Here is an 18,290-nt window from a genome sequence, read left to right on the forward strand (position 1 = left end):
GACAATCCTGCAGAACGCCTTGGAGCCCCTCCTTGGAGCTGACAGATTCATAATTAAAAGTAAAAGCACAAAGTGCTCCCTCACTGAGGGTCTTCTCTCTCTGGGGAAGGGGATGCTCTGATTTTGTCCTATCCCTTCTCTGCAGGCCAAGGCACCACCCTGAAGGTGAAACATGTGAGGGAAGTGAACCATGAAGAGATGAACAGCTTGTTGAAATGGGCTCTGTCCCGCCAGAGATACGATCCTGCCACAAGGACAAGGTGCAGTTCCCTCTGCCCGCGAGAACGCTCATCACACCTGACCCGGAGTGCCTCCTTCTGCGGGTCTGGTGAAGACATCGGGAAGCACCGGCTTCCAGCACGGCACGGTGGGACAACTCCCGAGTCTTCAGCTTGTTTTAGGCCACGGGTGCAAAAGCCAGTATAAAGAAACTCAGACTCCACACCTATTCCTTGTCTGACACTGTGCTCACTCCAGGTGGAGCTTTAGTGCGTGTCTGACGGCAAGCTCTTTTCTGCTACTATTTAAAAAACGAAATGTATGAATGGTAGCTGCACCCCAATCCACCTTCTAGTAAGGATTAGAAGTCACCTCTGGGAAAAACGTGTTAGATATTTTGTATCCCTGGGGTTTCATTACACCTTTAAAAGGGTCTGCTTCGTACTCGTGGAGATCATAGCCACATACAGATGGTCAAAGCAACCTTGAGCTCTGCTTTCAACTGCACCTGTTTTCCCTTTTCCCCTATTGTCTAGTTAAGTATAACCATGCCCTATACCATCGAGAGCGATCCCTTCCTGCGAGTGCCCCCCTGGGTGCCAGGGCTCCCTCAGAGCTGGCTGGCTCAGTGTTCACTTGATTCCACACAGAGGTTTTTCGGTTTATAATTTCCTCTCCTTTGCAGGTAAACATCACTCATCCAACAATCAACATAAACTGTTTCCTTGTAGCAAAAGTGCTCTACTTACCACGGGAATTTATATTAGTGAATCCGTAATGCTGCTCTATTAATAAGAATGCTGACACTTTTAAATATTTCCCCCTGTCAGGAACACCTTCTGTCCGTTACAAGGTGTAGATTCTTACCTCCTCAGGTGATCTCATTTGGATGACCAAGCAGCAAACATCTTCCCACCTGGAGGACTAAGTACTTTCTCATGGGTACTGAGCAGGCAGCACTGACCCGTTAAGTGCGAACACAGAGACGGCACCTCAGCACCGTGCCTGGCATAAAACCGGCATTCAAAGAAGTTAATTCTCTCTCCCTAACTTCTTTTTCCTCTGTTTATTTTAGATCTTCAGGCTTCATATCACTATCCAAATCTCAAAGCTCTTGTAAACTCCTAGATTTACAATCCAAGCAAAAAATTATACCCTGGTCCACGATGTGCAGCCTATCTAGAGTTACTCACTTGGTTGTGGAAATACTGAAACTGGTGCAGAACAGATAACGCCAACTTATAAATTATTTGTGTCTCCAAAGTTCATTTGTAAGGTTTCTTTTCCTTAGAAACATGATGTTATATTTAGGATCTCAGGCCACAAACGCCTATTTAGCACACAATACATCTGAACTACAACACCAGTGTTTCTGCCGGGATGGAGCACAGCATCATGGACATAGCAGGCACTTGGATATTTGTTGGGTAAAGTTATGAATTCCTGCAACTGGGGGCAAGGTGCACAGCTGGCTTTGGATGAAATCTTTATATAGTCTAAGTCTGTGTTTATCTTCCTCCCACCTTCCTTGATGTCTCCCCATGCCCAACAATTTCCTAATGCTCTCTTCCCCAAGTGACCAGTGCCCTCCTATCTTACAAACTGTAAACTTCAGCATCTCACCAGAGTGCCATATTTTAATGTTTCAAAGGGAACTGCTTCCTCTCCCTGCCAAAATTACCTCAAGCAGCTGATCTCAGCCATAAATCAGGAGGGAAGAAATCTGATTAAGTTATTTCTCAATGAAATGTGAATGTCAGATAAACTTTAATTTGTGTAGATATTCCTGACTCTTAAAAAGATGCCCGACCACCCAAACAAATCTAATTTTGTGTGGAGTACAGAAAAATGAATGAAATAGGTCTATACAGTAGCGAGATCAGGGCCGCCAGGGGGGATTGCTTCTAAGATATTTCTGCTTTTCAAAGCAACTTCCTTCTCCCCTGCTGCTTTGAAGTCTAATAACTTTTTTTTTAAACAAGTTTCATAACTTCTTCAAGTTTCCATGGTAACAGCAAGTATATGATTATGTTGGTAATAGAGTGTGTACAAGGACAGGATAAGATGAGTCTAGCTTGGACAGTGCTTTTCCCAAACTAGAACGTAAGCCAAGGTGTTCAAGATTCAACCTGACATGTCCTAAAAACAATCACCTCCAAAGAGCAGCAGAAGCTACAGAGAAGATTCTCATGTTGACCCTGGGCTGGAATCCTGGTTTCACTCCTCCTGGCTTGGCCAAAAGGGTATATTAGATATCTTTAAAAAGTGGGGGGAGAAGGGAATGCCACATGTCTCCAAGAAACCCTATGTTCGTGGAGGAGAATGAACTGGAATTAAGAATCAACAAATGTGTCCTAAATTAGAACAAGAAAGTGGGTTGCTTTCAAAAAAAGAAGTAAAAAAAAATCTATACAGGATTCTGCATGTATATCTATTCACTCTAGTTGCCCTGGGCCATCAGTTACTTTCAGTGTGAAAACAGAAAACATCAACTTGGCCAGGGAAAGCAAAATATCTACCGACTTAATTTCAACACACGCTTGAAGCTGATGCCTGATATCAGCTTCAAAAGGCAGCAGCCTCATTAAGAAATGACACGAGCCCCATCTGGGGGCTGGCAAAGGCTTAAAAAATCAAGTCAGTGCTGGGGGTCTGGAAAGGAGAATGAAACTGAATTTACCTACATCAATTAACAGTGCTATTAAGGCTACTTAGGACATGCCTCCGACAATATTTCTCTTTAATACAAACAAGCTGAAGGCCTTCAGAGTAAAACCAGCCATTATCCCTACCCGTCATCTGGACTTTCATTACTCCCACCCTGAAGAGTGACACATCAAACAAACAAAGCACCCTGCCCACACGCAGGGCCTTTCCGCCAAGATCTCCGTGTACCCTGACAAGTGCTCATTAGTCCTGACGACACCCCAGCAAAGAAGAGAGTTGACCACTGTGGCCTTTTTATTCTCCTAGGCGGAAAGAGGGGGAAAACTGAGCCAGTGAATCAAGGGACCAATCCAAGGTCACAGGTAAGTCAGAAAAATGAACTCAGGACTTAGATGCGCTTGATCAGCTCCTCCACAATTTCTCCATCAGCCCCTAATGGCAAATAGGACAAATTTCCCTAGCTTGATTTAAGAACAGAAGCACCCGGAGGGCACACGGCCAACTCTTCTTATAGGCTGCTTGCACACTGAGTCCTATTATGATATTTAATTTCAGAATAACTGTAACAACAATAGTATAAAACGGAATGTTTACTTTTCCTTCTACTAGCTTCTCTGTAGTGAATTCACTCTTTAATCAAGCACCAAACTCTGGACTAAGCAGCCTGAAGACGTTTGCATAGGATGGAGGTGGTCAGTAGGAAAACTTTAAGGCAATTACAGCAACTTAAGCTTCCTAACAGACTGACAGACCCCATTTACTATATCCTGCACTCTTAAGACACGCTTTTGCCTTAGACACCACAACCATAGTAAGAAAGGAAAGTAATTATAATACAAAGTTAACATGGGTCTCAAGAATCCAGTCATATGATTTTTAAAAGCAAGCCTAGGTGGGAAAAAATTAAATTCTACAATACTTAGCACCTAACGCAGTGTCTTATTCCATAATTGCTAAAATTCTTGTTGAATAAATAAAAGAGAAAATAGAAGAAAGGTTGAGAAAGGACAGGAAGGTGATGGTAACTTTGTACCCGGTCCTTGATATACAAAAGTATTCCTATGACTGCAACCAACATTAAAGATCAGTCTGACTTGAGCAACTGCCTGAAATTAATGTGTTTCTATTGTGTTGCCTGAGCTCCAAATTTTAAACTAAGGCAAAGGAAAACAAAATACCAGGATGCTAATAATTTAGTGAAGAGACGGGTTCTACTAAAAGAGAAGAAGGCTGTAGGAAGGGCAGCAATGACTGAAAAATCTGCTGAATTTTTCTTAAAAGGTACTAAAACTTCCAAATACAATTACCCAAATAACCATCTGAATTGGAGGCAACTCTTCACTTGTCAGAGCTCAAGAAAGAAGAACCGTAAGCAAGCTGTATTCCCAGGGTAGCGACACAAGACAGAGCACTAATGACAACCTGTACTCGAGGGCCTTTCTGAAGAAACGCCACCAGCTTCACAGGCCCTGTTCCAATCACCCTTACTACACACCTGGAGGAGGGAAGAGACAGGAAGTGATTCCGCTCTGCAAAGGAGGAAACGGGGCCCAGAGTGAGGAGTCAGACTCGAGGCCAGACAGTGGCTGCCGGCCCTGCTCCGGGAGAAAAGAACAGACAGGGGAGGGGGACGGTTCTGTAACATCTGGGAAAGTGCCGTATGTCCAGAAAACGTGAACCAATGAAAAGACAGAAAGTGAGAACCAGCTGGCTGAGGAACAGGACACAGGGACAGGCTGAGGAGGGGGCCTGTTTCTTCTCCCGGAGTCCTGTCCTGCTTCAAGCCCCTCATGACCACGGCTGTGACCTGCCTTCCTAGCCTCGCTTGTTCTCCCTCCTCCTTAGCAAAGGAGTGAAAACAAGTAAAGCTGTAAAAAAAAAAAAAAAAATCGGTTGTCAAATCACTAAGTTCCTCCCACTCCTCCTCAAAGAGCTGGTTAACACAGGAGTCCCTGGACTTCATTACCTACCTTTGCTTCATCATTAATGTCCCAAGTGAAAGAAATGGCATTATAAGCAATCTCCTCAATGTTACTGATGGTGTTGAAGCTTTCTTTGTAGTCAGCTGTATGAGGGATGAGAAAGAAAAAGAAAGTCGTGGTTTCTAGTTTCCAACATGAGATTACAGCAGTTCAACCTAAGATTCAGCTTTTAATATTATCATTGCTGGATACTTCAAATTAACATTTTACTGGGTTGAAAGAAGTTCAAAAAAGGAAGAAAAAGAATCACAGAATTTTTGTAATGGAGGCAAGCTTAGACATATTTAAATTTATCCCATTTTGTCAAAATCAGGACACTTAGGTCTAAAAAGTTTAAATAACTGTCCCAAGGCCACAAAACCAGTCCAGAGAATCAAGACTGGAACTCAGTTCTTTTCATTCTTCTGAAAGAGAACATGAATATTACCACAGGCAAAGAAAAGAAGTAACACAAAGATGAAGAGCCATCTTGCGATACAGACAATGGTTTTACACGAAAATTATATACATGGCAAGAACAGGGGTTTTCACAAAGCTACCTGACTAAATATGGATTTGCACAGGTCTGCTGCTATACTCCACGTGATGAATCTCTGGGTCTATTTACAGACAGAAGAGACTTTCGATGCAGTTCAGCACGTAACTAGGGAAGACTGTGTGTTGCTGCACATCAGCAGTATTTTCTTTAACTTGGTGATTTTTTTTCCTCCACCTTACTATCATCTCCAAATAATCAGAATCTCTTAAAGAAGACATTACCCCTCAAAAAATCTGTAGACTGAAAAGCAGGACACTCTTACATGAGCTGGCTCTACAGCTCCTGGCCCCAGTGTCACATGGAAAGCCACCACATGGGGCACATGTCCTCATGAAGGAAGTAACGTTAAGAGCACCGATTCCAGGAGGCCAAGGACAATGTTTGGAAGAGATCAGTAGCTGGCATAAAAATTCAAATGCGTTCGGCAGGAAGCTGATGACTGCCAAAAATAACTGGATTTAGAAAACTGGATGCTTGCACCTCTGGGAATGAAAGCAGGCCTCGGAGCTACTTACCTATGTCAATGCATCTTTGTTTAGCCGTGTGCTGCCGCGAATGCCAGTATTTCCAGTGCCTTAACTGATCTTCCCTGCTTTTGTCCTCGGCAAAAACCACCATGATCACGCTCTGTGAAAGAGAATGCATCACACCGTAAAGACACGAAGGCGTGAGTATCTTTTGGAAAACGTAGCTCTCGATTTTGCGGTGAATTAAAACTGCAATTTTAGATCTTAATTTAGATCTGCCTCAGACCCGGAAACAGTAAGCTCTGACCAGCTCTCCCAGAGACGAGGACTGAGAGCAGGGCTTACTCGGACTTTGCTGATGGGGTGGTGTATGCCCTCGCTGCTGCCCACTTCCTTCAAGGTGATGGGATAGAACTGGCCTTTGTTCAGGTACGTCATGGGGCTATCTCCCGGCTTCTGTCGGAGCGATTTGGAGGCTTCTAGGGTATATTCAAAGTTGTTCCTAGAAAACAAAAAAACTCACAGATCTCTAATTCACTCTCTTGGAAGCTTCTTAAATGCTTGAGCTCAAACTTGACATGCTTTAGTGTGGAGGTATGCAGAGAGCAGATGACTAGAAACATCCAACTGACCATGTCATGCTATAAATAGATAGCATTTGCTGCTTTTTCCAAAGTAAATATAATCTTAAGCAACCCAGAAATTCTCAAATCTCTCAGATGTGGGACTACTAAATGCCTACTAGAAAATCTGTGAAGTGATGTTAACAAATTAGAAGTTTGGAGGCAAAGGATGTTAATGATATGAATGAGTGAAAAGCGCTCCGGAAGGAACTTTCACAAGACATGCTACCAACCTGGTATTTACCCAGCAAAGGTTGCGAACAGGAGGCCGGGAGGCCTCTGACTAAATGTGATTTGGCCTGCACAGCACTTTTTTGTTGTTTTTGCTTATAATTTAAATGTACTCAGATGGCACTCCACGGTTGTCTACATTTTCTTTTATCTTATAGCGCCACGTATATATTCCCCTGAAGTTGTTTAATAACCTTGTTGGGCCAGGGGTTGGCAAATTACTCCTATTTTTATAAATAAAGTTTTATTGGAATGTAGCCACGCCCTTTGTTTACACATTACGGCTGCTTTTGTGCTTCAGCGACAGAGCTGGGCAAAGCTGGTCAGTTGCGACAGAGGCTGTATGGCCCACACAGCCTAAAATATTTACTATCTGATCCTTTACAGAAAAAGTTTGCTGACCCCTATCCTAGATCCTGAAGGCATTTGAGTTTGTGACTCCTGTACCTTGAGGCAGGTCTATAAGGCAGTCTCAATTCCCATAAAATCCTAGACTTTTAAATAAAACTTTTATTTTAAAATACAGCACACATAAAAATGCATTAAATGAAATTACAAAATGAAATCCTAGACTCCTAAAAAAACTAAAGATGTTTATATATAACTTGGAAAATATTGGTATTTCCAGAGTGAGATGCAATTTTGTGACGTATAAAAGAGGTTGTCAGCCCAGTAAACAGTTGACTTCATTTATTTTATCACTAGTGAGACTAATAAAAATATAAAAGCCTTTATCCACCTGCTGTTATTCCTAAATTCTCACAGAATTATACATTTTTGGAAACAGAACGGACCTCAGATCTAATTTAATCCCTTCATCTCTTCTCTGAGATTCCATTCTACTACCACTGCTACTGCCATCATATAAAGAAACGGAAGGAAAGAAAAAGCACCAACACCAAGAATTAGGGAAACATGAAACACAGTTCAGAGTGCAAAATTGAATGCACTAAAGCAAATGTCCTCCAGCAAAGATGTCACCACACTAACTGCAAGAAAGTAAAGTTGAAAGCTGCGAAAGCCACCTCTGATTTTCCAAGATCAAATTAACAAAAAGGAAGTAAGTCGTACAAGCTGAAAGTTAAAAATCAAATTAAAAGACAACTATTACCCAGAAACACTGTCAAAAACATAGTCCTCTGAATTCATGCCAGGCATCCGCAGACTGAGATCCGAGGGGAAGAAAACCTGAAATATCAACGTGATAAGCCACAACGATGTAACTGGTTATCAGGCTCACTAAAGACCGACGTCTGGTACAGCATCAGAGTATGTGGCTTACAGCAACCCACCACTCTTTCAAAATTTGTCTGAAAGAAAAATTTTAACTCTACAAAAAATTTTAAAAGAAAATTAAAAAGAAAAAATATCCATTTATACACCCCTTGATTAAATTAAGACAATTTACATAAGTGCTCCCACAAAGCCCTTACCTCTTCTCTTTTCCCATCTTTCCCACACATCCCAATTCTGTCCAAACTCTGGAATCTGCAACCAAAATCTCATGACTTTTAGGAGTCAGCTCTATCGCTGCACCAAGTTAAGATACAGTATCAAGTCGGCACCGTGGCTGGATGGATGGGTGGGTGCACTTTCCCAGGAAAGGTTACTATTCTACTCACTCCGTAAGTGGAGACGGATGCTCCTTTCCCCCATAAGTCATTAAATACAGTTCCAAACGTCCTCAGCCCCTAACTTTTACCCGAGTGACGTGTTCATCACCACGGAGCCCTCAGAAGTACTTGGAACTAATTGGCAAATGTTACACAATGCACTTGTCATCAAGCTCTACCCGCCTCCCCGACAATGTACCAAGCAAGAAACACTAAGCAAATATATGATAAATCATTTTATATTAAGAGCAGTTGCGGGGAGCTTGTTTTGGTCTAGGACAAAAGCCGAAAACAGACTGTGCGTCTATGTCTGCTGTCCACGGAAGATTACGTACGCGGCTCTCCTTCTCATTCTCCAGCAAATCACTTTGCTGAAATCATAATTGTTAACTCAGCTGCTTGTAAGATTAGACATGTGCCCTTGATAATAATTTCTGGTTTTATAGGTTTAGTTTACAAATTATACCCATGGACCTTTTCTCTTTAAGAAAAAAAGAAAAACAACTCTTCTGTTCCCAATCCACTGACTTCAGGCTGAGTTTCAAGCTTACATAACAAGGAAGAGGTGGAACCCAATACTTATACAAACACACAGCGTCTTAGGAAGATGCTTTCATTTCCTGTACCTCCTGAACGCCTTCCTTGAAGGTCTCTGAGAAGGTAGAGTCTGGAGTACGCCTTTGAGCATTTGGGGGTTGAGCACCAGAGCTGAACTGGTCAGCATTCAGGTTCCGGTCGAAAACCACCACACGCTCTGTGGGCTCCGGATGATACACTGCTGGGGGGATCCCCACAGCAAAGCCGTGGTGCTGGGTCTCCGTCTTGATGGAGTGGGTAGGCATGGCTGCTATGGAGACAGTGACCGTGGTGTCAGGAGCTGTCAGATGGCCCCTCTTGTCGATGCCCAGCTGGTTGCCATGGGGAAGGACAATGTTAAATGGCACATTTTTCAGCACTTGCACTCTGTTTTCTCCAGCAGAAATGAGGGGCTGCTCAGTCACGTTTGATATGCTATTTCTTTAAGAAAAGAAAAGAAAAGAAAAGAAAATTGTGTTTTCAAACTCAATGCTGATACAGTTCCTTGACAATTTTTATTTTCCTAATGGCACTGGGCTATTGGGTCCTGTGCAATAATAATAATATACTTGGTAGAAAGCAAATAAATAGGAAATGGCACAACAGCCCATTACCAGAGAAAGGAAAAAAAATGCTTTATAGTTATAGGTCAAGTAAAATCCAAAAGTATTGAATAAAATTTCATTTGAAATGCTGAGAACTCAGAGCTTTCCTCTACTATATTTTATTTCCAATAATCCTAATAAAATTATCATATTTTACTAGAAGCCTGAAGCTACAAACGTGATTAACTGGAGCAGTATAGGCTGGTGGTTCAAGTACAGACTCTACAGTCAGACAATGAAGATTCAACATCTCTCAGTAACTACATGCTCATCTATAAAATGGGGATAATAATGGTACCTATCCTCACAAGGTGGTGATGAGGATGAAATGAGAATACACTGAAATGCGTATAATGATGCCTGGCACACAGGGCTCGGGAAGTGTGAGGTCCTGGTCCTCTAGCACCACTTCTCCCAGTACTTATACTCACTTGCTTTCCTGTTCACCAAAAAAAAAAAAAAAAAAAAACACCCTATGATTACATTGTACCAGGAGATATATTTGCACAAATTACTTTTGGCTTAATAAATATCCTGGGCAATATAAGATGATTTTTAGTTTAGAGTAAAACTGATACATTTTCAAAGCCCCCTCAAACCATATAGGCTGATACCTTTAAGGGAAAAAAGCTATTTGGCAATTTTGCACATTTCAAGATCAATAAAATATTCAAACCTTAAACCATAAGTTCACTCCCAAGACTGTCTTAAAGAAATTTCTTTAGAGAAAAAGGAAAAAGCTATTTAGAAAGCTGTTCATTAAGGCTTTGTAAGAGCAAAAATCAGATACAGCCTTAATGTTAAGGATAGCTAAGGTCTGCCTTAAAATACTCTAGCAAAAATAAATAAAATTTAAAAATTAATTAATTAGAAAGTTGGAGAAGAGGGAAGAGTAGATCAAAAAGGAGGAAGTAAGTTGATAACAGTTGAAGCTGAGTACCTACTGGCTTATACTATTTCTCTACTTTTGTTATGTTTGAAAGTGCCTATAACAAAAATTAAAAAATAAAAGCCATAGGCCCTTTTCCAAATTATGAAGATTAAAACAGCAATATGGAAAATATTTACGAAACATACTGAGTAGAAGAAAATCCTATCTGTGAATATAATCACAGCCCCATAAAATGCGTCTGCACGCCCAAACGGCAAACAACTAAACTGTGAGCACAGTGGGATTCTGAGTGACCATTCTTTCTTCAAAAATGTTTTATTGTTTTATTACTAATAGAACACAGGGCAATTTAAAAGGTACATTTAACTTTTTTTTTTCATGGCTATAAAGTCAAGCCTTAGTTTGAATTTCTGAAAGTTTTAACCTAAAAGATTTCAAAAATAACCTCAACAGGAGTTTGGAATACAGCTGAACATACTTTATTAAATTTTACTAAGTTAGGCAGTTATTCAAGATCATTGACACTAATTTTTTTTTTATGGACCCCCACCATCGCCTTAAGCCACATCCTTCTTAAGAGAACCTAAAAGACAAATAAGCAAACAGTGCACTCACGTGATTACTAAAAACATCCCTTTGGGTGAGGAGAAAGTCATTGTTTTTGTTTTCTAGAAAAGGCAACCACACCTAAAGAAATGGGTGACTTCTCAGCAATAGAATCGTAATTAGTAAGAGACAAATCAGTAATGAAATCTGAATTCAGATGTTAAGAGTCCAACTTACCCACCTCTTCCACTAGCGCCTGTTCATTTAAACAAACTTTTGCTTTATTTTCACAGAAACCTGGCATTTTCAAGTGTACTGTTTTATGCTCTATATTAAACATTACCTTTTGCTATGATCTGGCTCTGGGTGCTCAACATCTGGCTTTGCTGTTGATGACCTTCTCTCTCGCGGAACCTTAGATATTAACACACATGACAACAATTTAGTTCTTACTCATGAAGTAGAGATACAGCCCTTACTTTTCAGTAAGCTCAACCATTCACATGTCTACTGACTGCCTACCAAACCCCAGGCTCTGAGGACACACGATGAATAAGACAGTGTCTGCCCTCAAGGAGTTTACAATCTGGTCACCGGGTTGATATGTAAAAACCAACTTTCATTTAGTTGCCAAATAAATTCAGAATATCCAAAATTTACTTTGTCATTGAGTTTGGGTTTTATCTGTTAAAAGAAATACCTCTGGTCTGGTTCTACCCATTTATCTACATAATGTAATAGAGAAGAAGCTACTGAAAGCACAACTGGGCTCTTTCAACATTCTCCCTGCTCTTCTCTGCTACGCTTCCTTTCAGATCAAATGCAAAATCAAAAGGATCAGCCATATTAACAGTTCACTCCAAGATCCAAATGTTGGCTCCAAATGATAAATTTCTTTAGATACGTTGGGATTCACACTGTCTGTTACCCAAAGGACAAATCAAACTCTGTTGGGTCTATTCCTTTTTTTGATTCTGCTCCTCTTTGCATAGGAGGTGACAGCAGGCAAACATTATTCGGTGCACTGCAGACATCAACCCAGCTGAGACTTATTCCCAACATGTACTCCAAAACCGCTAAGACGTTTGAAACTGGTTTTCAACGTGAACGTAGAAATTCTATTCCTACATTCTTATTCTACCCTTAAAGACAAAATAAATTATTGTTTCACATATTAACAACATGCTTTTAAAGCTTTACCAAAGTTATTATATAAAAATGACTGATGGTTACACCCAAAGAATTGAAACAAATAAGTCAGTTTATTTAACAAGGAAAATAAATAACCCCACAGCTATTCCAAGAAGGCTGACATACAGTACTACTAAGATTGCCACCCTTATTGGACAGACATGAGGATTTATCTCCTCCTAAGATGTAAAATACTTTTAGGATGACCCTTTATTTAAAATACACACACATACAACCACTGCAATTAGTGTTATTACATAGGTCTTTCTGGCACTAAACTTGTTGGTTTTCTCCCATTCTCAAAAGTTTCAATTAAAAATATGTAACTTCAAACTTCATAATTAATACTTAGAAACTTATGGTTTTACACTGAGTCAATAAAACAAGCCATAAGAAGAACAGATAATATTAAGTTCTACTTCAAAGGAACCCTTTGTGGCACACGTCCCAGGCAAGGGTTTCTTCTAGCATCCTTGGTTACTGTGCAAGTTTCCATTCATATTTAAGGGGAAAAAACTTACCTCGGACCTCAAACACAAGCTGGACACATGGCCTCATACCAGAAAACAATTAAATCTTTTGTTTAGGTCGCCCCCCCCATTTTGATAATCAAACTATCTTCTTTGCTTTTTACCCTCTGCATTTCTTGTATTCAGAGAAGAATACAGTGTCAGAATGTAACAGAGGGCAGGCAACTGGTGAATTTGGGTGAGAGTATCTGGGAGTTAATTATCTTGTTATTCTAAGTTTTCTATAGGTTTGAACGTTTCAAAAACAAAGAGATGGTAAAAATGAGCTGTAATATATAGCCATTCCTGGGCTGTATCTTACAGTTTATATATATACGGGCTATGGGTCAGAGAGAAGAACGCCAAAGTGAACCCAGCAAGCAGAGCCTGTCCCCCATGGGGCAGCAAGGCACACTGAGTGGGGGGCTTGGGCACAACCTGAAACCCTGGCTGCAACACATACTAGTTGTGTGACCTGAGAATCTTATTTTTATCCTCTGCAAAACAGGGATAATAGCATCTATCTTCCACGGTTGTTGGAGGGATCAGAAATCACATGCATTCTGGTAACATGGCTAGCACAATACAGGTAATCAGTAAGTGGTAGCTCGTATTATTAGGATAATGATGATGGTGCAGATCAGGGGTGTCATCTCCAGATATGAACACCATGTAAAACTCCAGGCAGAGAACAGGCTGTGTTTAATTAAGACTAATCCAAATCTCTAGGAACAGGCAACAAAATATATCCTGACCTTAGAACTAGAAAGTCCAAGGCTAGAAAATACGGGTTTTGTTTTTTTCATGAATCCCACAATCAAATCAAATTAAATCAAATCAAATGCTCTGTAATATCATTTAGGGAAAAGGAAACCACTCTGACTACATAGGAATAAAGGTTAGAGCACAGGTAAATGGACCAACGTCCACTCTTGATGGCACTAAGAACTACCTTCGGAAAAATGATCAATCTCATTAAGGCACAGGTAACATCTTTTTTTTTTTTAAATATCTATTTATTTATTTATTTATTTTTGGCTGTGTTGGGTCTTTGTTTCTGTGCGAGGGCTTTCTCTAGTTGTGGCAAGCGGGGGCCACTCTTCATCGCGGTGCGCGGGCCTCTCACTATCGCGGCCTCTCTTGTTGAGGAGCACAGGCTCCAGACGCGCAGGCTCAGTAATTGTGGCTCACGGGCCTAGTTGCTCCGCGGCATGTGGGATCTTCCCAGACCAGGGCTCGAACCCGTGTTCCCTGCATTGGCAGGCAGATTCTCAACCACTGCGCCACCAGGGAAGCCCTAACATCTTCTTTTATGGGAGCTTCACCTTTCAGATAGAGCCAGAACAGCTGGCTACTTCACACGTTTTAAAAATGACCCGTTGATTCCATGATTGTAGATTTTCAGCTTTGAACCACAGTAAGTCAAAGTACTCATTAAACTATTTACAGTCACTACAGAAGCAACCTGCATTACATTCTACCAGCAAATTACTGCTTTATATGCTGTTGAATCAAGTGCGCCTTGGACTGTTGCTAGGGTTTTCAAAGAGCAGGCAAACCCACCTTGTAGTAGTCATAGAGCAAGCCCAGCGCAGCTGCACTGTCTTCGTCTCCATTGATGCTCATCATCGCTTTGGTTGCTGCAGTGAGAGGGTTTTCCAGGAAAGATTTCCAGGCTTCATCCTCACTAGTGTAGGAACGACGCTGTGGATAAAGTGCTTCATTCTGAAGAACCAACACTGGCCGTTTGCTTAGGAGAAATTGTTTTAAAAAGAAAAAATATATATTTATCTCTGTCTCACATCTTTTTCTACTGCAAGTCATCATAAGCTAATTTTTAAAAAGGCAAACAACCAATTCCTTGATGTTCCAATAAAATAGTCCATTGTTTCGTCAATGACCCTAGTAAAGTTAAATTAAGACAAGATCAGAAGACAACCCACTTAAATGCAGCCCTTATATCCAGTAGGATATAAGGTATTTAGGCAGCCAGGGAACCTGCAGGTAACCTGCACATGGAACCCAGGACACACTACCCGGCACCAAAAAAACCCAAAACCAAAAGTCAAAAATCCACTCCAAGAAAATGTCAGGCTATGCAAACACTTTACAAAAACAAACACAAGGACAAAGTAAGGCAAAACAGAACATTCACTCTCTTCAGACATATACATTCAGGACTGTACCCTCTTAAACAGAGTATATATGGTTCAATCACCATGCTGGTACATGATATCTCCCTCTTTCTCCCAGTGATGCCATGCCTTAAAAACTACAAACAAAGGGGAGAGGAGGAGAAGACGGAAAGAAAAAGGGCTACTTGGTTTAATCCTCGGGGGTATATGAGAAAGTTAGAATATTCTACTGATTACCAGCAGATTGAGCATGGAATGTGGCCAAAGGGGACTGTAAATCAGTAAGAAAGCACAATTCTCTGGCATGGGAGTTAACTGTTTATCGCAGAGATAAACACTTAAGAATCTACAACAATAAATGCAGCCACTGAGCAAAAAGAGATTTTTAAGGAAATAGGTGCGGAAATCAGTTTTTAAAAATCTTTACTGGTTTTTCATACTGGGCAAGAACTGTTCTACTTTAACACTGTAGTTCGGTGGGAAAAATCCAGAAAAATCAACGGAGAACTTAGTAGAGTCTTACAGAAGATTTGACTTAAAAGATTAAAGCAAACATTACTGATTCCAAAAACTTGACATGTAAACAGCCTCAGTAACTGTTCAGTTGGTTCTGTTTAGTAAGTCAATAAAGAGAAAAAGTGGAACACTACCTCCAGCAAAATCAAGCAGTTTTTTTTTTTTAAGAAAAGCTTTTTAAATATTCAGAACTACTCTGAATTATCACCATCCTAACAAAGCAAATTAAAGGATCAGTTCTCATTGCAACACGCAAATGAAATATGTAAATTGCCTAAAGGTGACCTACCTACTCTAAAAGTGAATGTAGAAAGATTGATTATCTTCTCAAGTAATCAACAAGGTTAGGGTTTGGCAGTCACCCAGGCCCTTTAAAAACAGATACAGATTCAGTAAAAGGAGAACATCTTTGAAAAAAAGGGGGGAAAAAAATCCTACAAGTTAATTTATCCTCAGTCAAAACTGTCTTATTTCAAAGCCAATGTTTTTACTCCTAAAGTCCTAAGAGCTCACATTTGGTGGGAAAAGTTTTGAGGTGGTATACTATTTTAACACAGAATAAACACGATGGGTTGTTCAAACCACATGGTTGGTTTAAAAATGAAGACTTTCCACAAATCTCAAATTAAAAAAAAAAAAATCATGTAATATATAAAGGGGCATTCCCTGTGCCATCAGGAGGACAGAACAACAGTTACTGAACCAGTGGTACCTTGGGGGTGATTTGGTGTCCTAAGCTATTATTAATAGTGTAATAGCTACTTCCAGAAGATTATGACAGCACTTGGCTCATTCAATTCCCATAATGCTAGTTTTTCAGCTTCCCTTCTTCTCCCGCCCCCATCCCAAATCTGCACAAGCAACAGAAAATAAATATTTTTTTGCCAATGGTTTTGTTTGTGATCACCCTGAAGGTGTCTTACATTTCCAAACTGTGCCTAAGGCCAAAACTGGAGCTCTGGAAATATGCCTTATCTAAACTATAAGTCAAGAAATAAACACGAAACCAGCTGCCTTTTTTAGTCTACTTCCTCATGACAGTCAGGCTGTTGTTAGTCCCTAAAGCCTCATCACTGCCCTCTCCCTGAGTCTTAAACCCTTCATCAATGATCTCTGGAAGACTTCTGAAATACAGTTCAAGCAATAATTTATCTGCATATTCTACACCACAAGATTAATTGAAGTTTAAGTGATTCCATTTAAGTTATTCATACATAATAATATCTAAACCTCTCATCCACAAGAAGAGCACCCTTAAACAAAGTGATCCTCAGCAAATCATTACAAAGCTGGGAGAGTTACCCCTCTGCCCCGAATTTACTGGTCTCAAATACACTGACTGGTCTGGTGCGATTTACTTGGGTTTTTTGGGGGTTTGTTTCTTCTCTTTTTTGGAGCAATTTTATATTTACAGAAAGGTTGCAAAGAAAATACAGAACTGTCTCTCACCCAGTGTCTCTTAATGTTAGCATCTTACATTATCGCCTTACATTTGTGAAAATATTTCTTTAATCACGATCGCCAAAAAGCACGTTAGTAAGTACAGTGCTTTCTAGTTTACCATTCTGATTTCAAAGTTCCATGCTGTTGATATTTCTGAGCATTGCTAGTTGCAATAATCTGTAATTACCATCCGCGAGGCAAGTGGGAAAAAAAACTCCTGCAACAATTTTCGCAGCCGGGGAAAAGAAAATGCCAGGACACCGGAGCACTTCCACTTTCCCCTCAATTTCTCCTTTCGGAAGTTCTAGCAGCCTGGCCGAATGACACGGCTGAGCGACAGAGATTACCTGAGAAGCTCTCCCTTTCCAGCCGCGGAGCGCGTCCCAAAGAGCTTCGCTGTCCCCCCCCCCCCGAGCGAAAACGCCCCGGCGGGGACACGGGGCCGCCGGCGGGCAGAGCCCCAGCCCGCGAGCGGGGCGCCCCGAAGCTCCCCGCCGCGCACCCGGGCCACCGGAGAGCAGCAGCGGGGCGCGCCCGTGGGGTGATCCCCCAGACCAGGACGCGGAGGCCGGGAGTGGCGGCTCCTCTCCGGAGTCAAGGCCCCCAAGGCAGGGGTCTCCTCAGGGGTCTTCGGGGGAACAAAGGCGGCCGGGGGGGCGGACAAGCAGAGGCCGCGGCGGAGAACAAGGCGGACGGCGAGACGCGCGCCGCCCGCCCTCCCAGCCTGGCACCCTCGCCTCCTAGCCCGGCCTCGCACCGGCGCCCCCCACCCGCCCGCCCGCCAGCCAGACCTTGCACCGCCCCGGCCCTCGCCTCGCCCGCCCGCCCGGCCTCGCGGCAGGTGCGGCCGGCCGGCCGGGCAACAGGGGCCCGGCCGCACGGCCGGACTCGCCCGCCGGCGCCCTCACTCACTTGTCGTACTCCTGTGTCATCGCGCTCGCTCGCCGCTGCCGGGCCGCAGAACTGGACTTTCGGGTTGGGACAGTACACCCGATCCGGGGGGAGGAGGAGGCGGCGGCGGCGGCGGCGGCGGCGGCGGCGGCGGCGGCAGCAGCGGCGGCGGGTCCAGAGCGGCGGCCCCGACGGGTTGGGTTCGCTTTTCTCGCTCTGAGCCGGCTCAGCGCGGGCAGCGAGCACAGGGCGCCCGGGCTCGGCCTCCCATTGGCTGGCGGCGCGCCGGCACGGGGCGGGGCCTCGGGGCCGGGAGGCTGGCGGCGCTGCCTGATTGGCCGGCGCGCCGGGGCGCCGGGGCGGGGCCGAAGGGAGCCGACGGGGCCTAGCGGCGCGGGCGGGGGTCCGCCGCTCCGCGTGGCCGTGTCCGTGTGGCGCGCCCGGCGCTCGCGGCCTCCCTACTGTCCGGACTGGCAAAGCCGCGAGGCCCCCAGCGCGCACCTGCAGACCCTCGGCGGTCCTCCGCGTGCCCACGGCAGGGCGGCCAGGCGCTGCGTCCCCGCTCTGCCCCACGGTCACAGCCCTCGGCCGCCCACCTGCGGGATGGGCCGTGCCCTGGCGCCGCCTTCCCGGGCGCTGGGCGCTC

At 43.0% G+C, this 18,290-nt stretch overlaps 1 protein-coding gene across 4 annotated transcripts in view; it reads right to left on the reverse strand.

Annotated features, from left to right (window-relative positions):
• Positions 1-18,090, reverse strand: part of GRHL1 (grainyhead like transcription factor 1) — a 47,696-nt gene extending 29,606 nt beyond the window's left edge. Inside the window, exons 1-8 of one of the 4 annotated variants that reach the window (XM_082357564.1) lie at positions 17,666-18,090; positions 14,223-14,409; positions 11,303-11,373; positions 8,967-9,357; positions 7,839-7,915; positions 6,219-6,375; positions 5,922-6,033; positions 4,857-4,951 (exon numbers count right to left, since the gene is read on the reverse strand). In XM_082357564.1, the coding sequence (XP_082213690.1) occupies positions 4,857-4,951; positions 5,922-6,033; positions 6,219-6,375; positions 7,839-7,915; positions 8,967-9,357; positions 11,303-11,373; positions 14,223-14,409; positions 17,666-17,685 (1,110 nt within the window). In that variant the 5' untranslated portion in view covers positions 17,686-18,090. Of the gene's footprint in view, positions 1-4,856; positions 4,952-5,921; positions 6,034-6,218; positions 6,376-7,838; positions 7,916-8,966; positions 9,358-11,302; positions 11,374-14,222; positions 14,410-15,599; positions 15,618-16,800; positions 17,083-17,665 lie in introns of those variants that run through there. The other 3 variants (XM_082357562.1, XM_082357561.1, XM_082357563.1) reach the window with 3 other exon arrangements.
• Positions 18,091-18,290: the final 200 nt, after the last annotated feature.

This window comes from Balaenoptera borealis, assembly GCF_965194805.1.
Source record: "Balaenoptera borealis genome assembly, chromosome: 15".
NCBI classification, from domain to species: domain Eukaryota; kingdom Metazoa; phylum Chordata; class Mammalia; order Artiodactyla; family Balaenopteridae; genus Balaenoptera; species Balaenoptera borealis.